The 3,816-nt window shown below is 41.7% G+C and overlaps 1 protein-coding gene across 1 annotated transcript; it reads left to right on the top strand.

Moving 5' to 3' along the window:
* Positions 1 to 1,116: 1,116 nt before the first annotated feature.
* LOC125194946 lies at positions 1,117 to 1,791 on the top strand. The gene has a single exon (XM_048093158.1). It carries the CDS (start codon positions 1,117 to 1,119, stop codon positions 1,789 to 1,791), a length of 675 nt encoding a protein of 224 aa, XP_047949115.1.
* Positions 1,792 to 3,816: the final 2,025 nt, after the last annotated feature.

Genomic DNA, 3,816 nt, shown 5'->3' with positions numbered 1-3,816 from the left:
TTTTGACATGTTTTGTGAGAAATGTGCATATTTGAGCCTAAAAAAGGAGTTAAAACGCGAAGTAGGAAATCTAGAGAGCTTCAGGTGGCGTCCGGCGACCGCCGCAACACTTCCGGCGACCGTCGGCAAAGACACGCCCGGCGACCGCCAGGAAGTGCGTGGCGACCGCCACAAGGAGTCAAAAGCTTCTGGACTGCGCGCGGCGACCGCCGGCCAAGGTGCGGTGGCCCGCCACAAAAACGCGGCGCACTACTGCTGTCTTCAAACTCAATTTTCCGGCGATCCTGAAGTCCGATCGGGGCGTTCTACAAACCATTCTCTTCATTTTGAAAACAAGTTGGTACAAGAATCACTTCAATCGGAGTTCTGTGGAGAGAGTTATGGTCGTTCTACCAAAGTCGCGCCAAGCTGCCAGCTGCAGTCTAGGGAATTTGAAGAAGGAAAGAAGATATTACCTTGTGAAGCCAAATCTTTTCCTTCTACTATGGGGAACGAAAATTACATCTTTCCTAATGCTTGGAGGAAACTTATTACCAAATTTAAATCCTTCTCAAGCCTATATATACCCCATAAACTCATTCATAGAATTGAACCCATCCATAGCCCCCAAAAGGGGGAGCCTTCAAGGCTCCTCCTTCTATACTCCATAACCTAATTCTTCCATCATTCTTGGAGATTGAGGCAAGGCAAGGGGAGCATGAAGACTTCAAGATTCATCCTTGGTTTTTGTTTGTTTATTTTATGTCTCGTGCTTTAATTATTGTTTTATTTCATCTGTCTATGGATTACTAAACAATATATTTTGAGGTTTGATAGTATTTGAGTTTTATATAGTTCTTTTTATGTTTAATGTTTAGAACTCGTTTCCACTTGATTTTTCTTGAACTTTTGTTCGACTAATTGGTCGTTACCTTGATTATTGTCAATCTTTGATCGGTGATAGCTTTGATTGGTTTATCTTATATGTTCATACAATAATTGTGACATGAGTATTGATGCATGATAGGGAGAGATCGTAGTAAAACTTGAGTCGGATGAACGTAGAACTAATTAGAAACGAGCTCATCTGGAATAAATGAGCTCATCTGGAATAAATGTATCACTTTATCTATTTCTATGTTCCTGTGGCGCTTGCTGGCCAATAGGATCCCGGTGGATGTGAAACTGCAATGGAGAGGGATCTCTCTAGCTTCTAAGTGTAAATGTTGTGAGAAACCGGGTGTGGAAACGAGATTACACCTTTTCGTTAATGGGAGTGCAACTAGAAGGGTTTGGCAGCATTTAGCAAGGTGGTTCCCTCAGGTTCCGGTGTTTGATGAAGAAGGAGAAAACATTGAACTAAGGTTAAAGTGGTGGCAGAGGAACATGGGTATAAGATCACAACATCACCTCTGCGTTATAATCCCGTGTCTCATCCTCTGGCACATCTGGACAGAGAGGAATGAGAATGTTCACCGTGACAAGAACTTTGAAGTTGAGGATATCATTAAGAGGGTCAATTCACAACTTAGGAACCTCGTGTTAACTAAGTTAATTGGTCAGGATCAGTGGAAGGGTTGTTGTCCAATGTTGGATGTAGTGATAGATACATGTGGTGGGGCTCGAAAGAGAAAGGTTGGTAGAGTTGAATGGAGACCCCCGGATCCTCTGTGGGTAAAACTCAACGTGGATGGGGCTTTTATTCAAGCAACACAAAATGCAGGTGGTGGGGGAATAGTGAGGAACCACGAAGGGGAGATTCTGGTTGCTTTTGCGACTGGTTTCAAATGTAGGTCTGGTCTTGAGGCTTAAATTTTGGCTCTTTTATCTGGCATTGCTTTGGCCAAGCTTCATGGACAGCGGATCTGGATAGAGATGGATGCAGAAGTTGTGGTGAAATGGCGGGGAATGAAGCAGCTTTGCTCGGAGGAGGTGTGCTCTAGTCTTGCCAAGGTTAGACAGGAATTAAGGGGAATTGAATGGACGGTTTCTCATATTTATAGAGAAGGAAATAAGGCTGCGGATTACTTGGCTGGCCTTGGTATGCAGGCTAGTGTGAGGGTAGTTTACTCAGCAAGCTCGGCTCCTCCTTGAGTAAGGGCATTATGTAGATTGGACCAGATTGGGCTTCCCAACTTCAGGTTTTGATAGACAAGTCTTTCGCTTAGTCTGACCTCGAGGATGGTTGTCTTCTTTTTTTGTCTAGTTTAGTTTTGTAATAGTTGTTGGTTGGTTTGTAAGACAGTCCACTTTTGGGATGGTCTTATGTACTTCTCGTTTGATGATATAAATGGGACGAGGGGCCTACTTCACCCTCCACCGTAAAGGTGTTTATTAAAAAAAAAAAACTAATTAGAATAACTAAAGAGTCAGTGAAATCATTATACTTGAAATTCCTCTATTTGCCTAATTCTATCTTCTTTGCCCTTATTGTTTTACTTTATTTAATTTTGTTTAGTTTAAAACCCAAAACTTTTGTTTCTCTAGCAGCAAAAAGGTGATGCGGTCACCCTGGCCCGACAGTTTGTGAGGGGGTTCAATCACGGTACACAGCGGCCCGTTAGAGAGGAGGCCTTCAACCTATTGTCCTGACAGGAGCCCATCTCCCAAGGCCTCACACTTTTGTTTCTCTAGATAGTATTTGACGCTTAGTACATGATAGCCAGTTGCAATTATATTCCCCGTGTTCGATATCCCGGTACTGACCTTTAGCTATACTAGATCTACCATGTATACTTGCAGGTATTTTTAGTGCTAATAAATAGTGCATCAAGTTTTTGGCGCCATTGCCGGAGAATATTTTTGCTTTAAGCTGATATTGTAGAAAGGTTGATTATACTAATTTAGAGTGTAATATTATCTAGTTTTATTTTTGTTTTTGTTTTACTTTCCGAGGTACTTAAGGAAAGCAAGGAGCGCAACCATGATTTCTTCCCGTTTTGGTAGAATTCTAATGTGGGCAAGGACATGGGAATATGAGAGCCTTGAAGACTTGATTGATGAGTGAGCTCTTAGAAAGAAGTAAGAGACGAGCAGAGGAGGTGTCTGAAAGCAAACACAAATTAGACACTGCTATGGAAGCTTTGACAACTTCAATGGAAACATGGGAAAAGTGGGAGAAGAAGCATGATTCCATACTCGAATTAAGTTCGCATATGCTCGACAAATTGGTGAAATCTTTCAAACCTTCTCTCTCTTTGATTTTAATTCATTTTATTGCTGACAAATCTGATTTTGGTGAAGATTCACAATTAAGTCATGCATGGAGGAAAAGTTAGGGCAAAACCGAGAAATCCAAGTTCAAGCTAAGAAGGTGTCCAAAATGTCTGAGGTACAATTTGTGTGGGTTCAATCTTATGTGTCAATTGTCAAATTCTGTGTTTGCAAAATCTTCTGCTGCAACACTTGATAAGCTCCGTAGAGCGTGGGTGAGGTATAAAGTTCCATGTTGATTGCTTTCTAGTTTTTTTTAATTTTCTAGTTTAGTTTGTTTTTCTTCCGTAGAGCTGATGTTTTCCCCCATGGGACTAAAGCTAGTAGTTTTTATAAAAATAAAAAATAAAAAAATAAAAAATGGAGCAGGGTTGGCGGTCGCCGAGTTAATTTCGGCGGCCCGCCGAAAGAAGGGCAGCAAGGACAGACCATCCACGGCGGTCCGCTGAACTGCAGTCAGCGACCGCCGCAGCGTGTTAGACGCGAGATATTCACATTAGGTATGTTTCTTCTTTCCTTCTTTCATTCTTTTTCTTTCTAACCCTAGCATCCACTTTATCCCTCTCTTTAAATTCTATTTCTCCACATTATTCACACACCCACACTCCAAATTCACATCACTCA

Source organism: Salvia hispanica, chromosome 6 (assembly GCF_023119035.1).
Source record: "Salvia hispanica cultivar TCC Black 2014 chromosome 6, UniMelb_Shisp_WGS_1.0, whole genome shotgun sequence".
NCBI lineage: Eukaryota > Viridiplantae > Streptophyta > Magnoliopsida > Lamiales > Lamiaceae > Salvia > Salvia hispanica.
The sequence above is the reverse complement of the archived record's forward strand: the minus strand, read 5'-3'. Positions and strand labels throughout refer to the sequence as shown.

What these genes read in the sequence shown, in the direction of transcription:
- LOC125194946 (XM_048093158.1), top strand. Translation starts at nt 1,117, where the DNA reads ATGTTCCTGTGGCGCTTGCTGGCCAATAGGATCCCGGTGGATGTGAAA.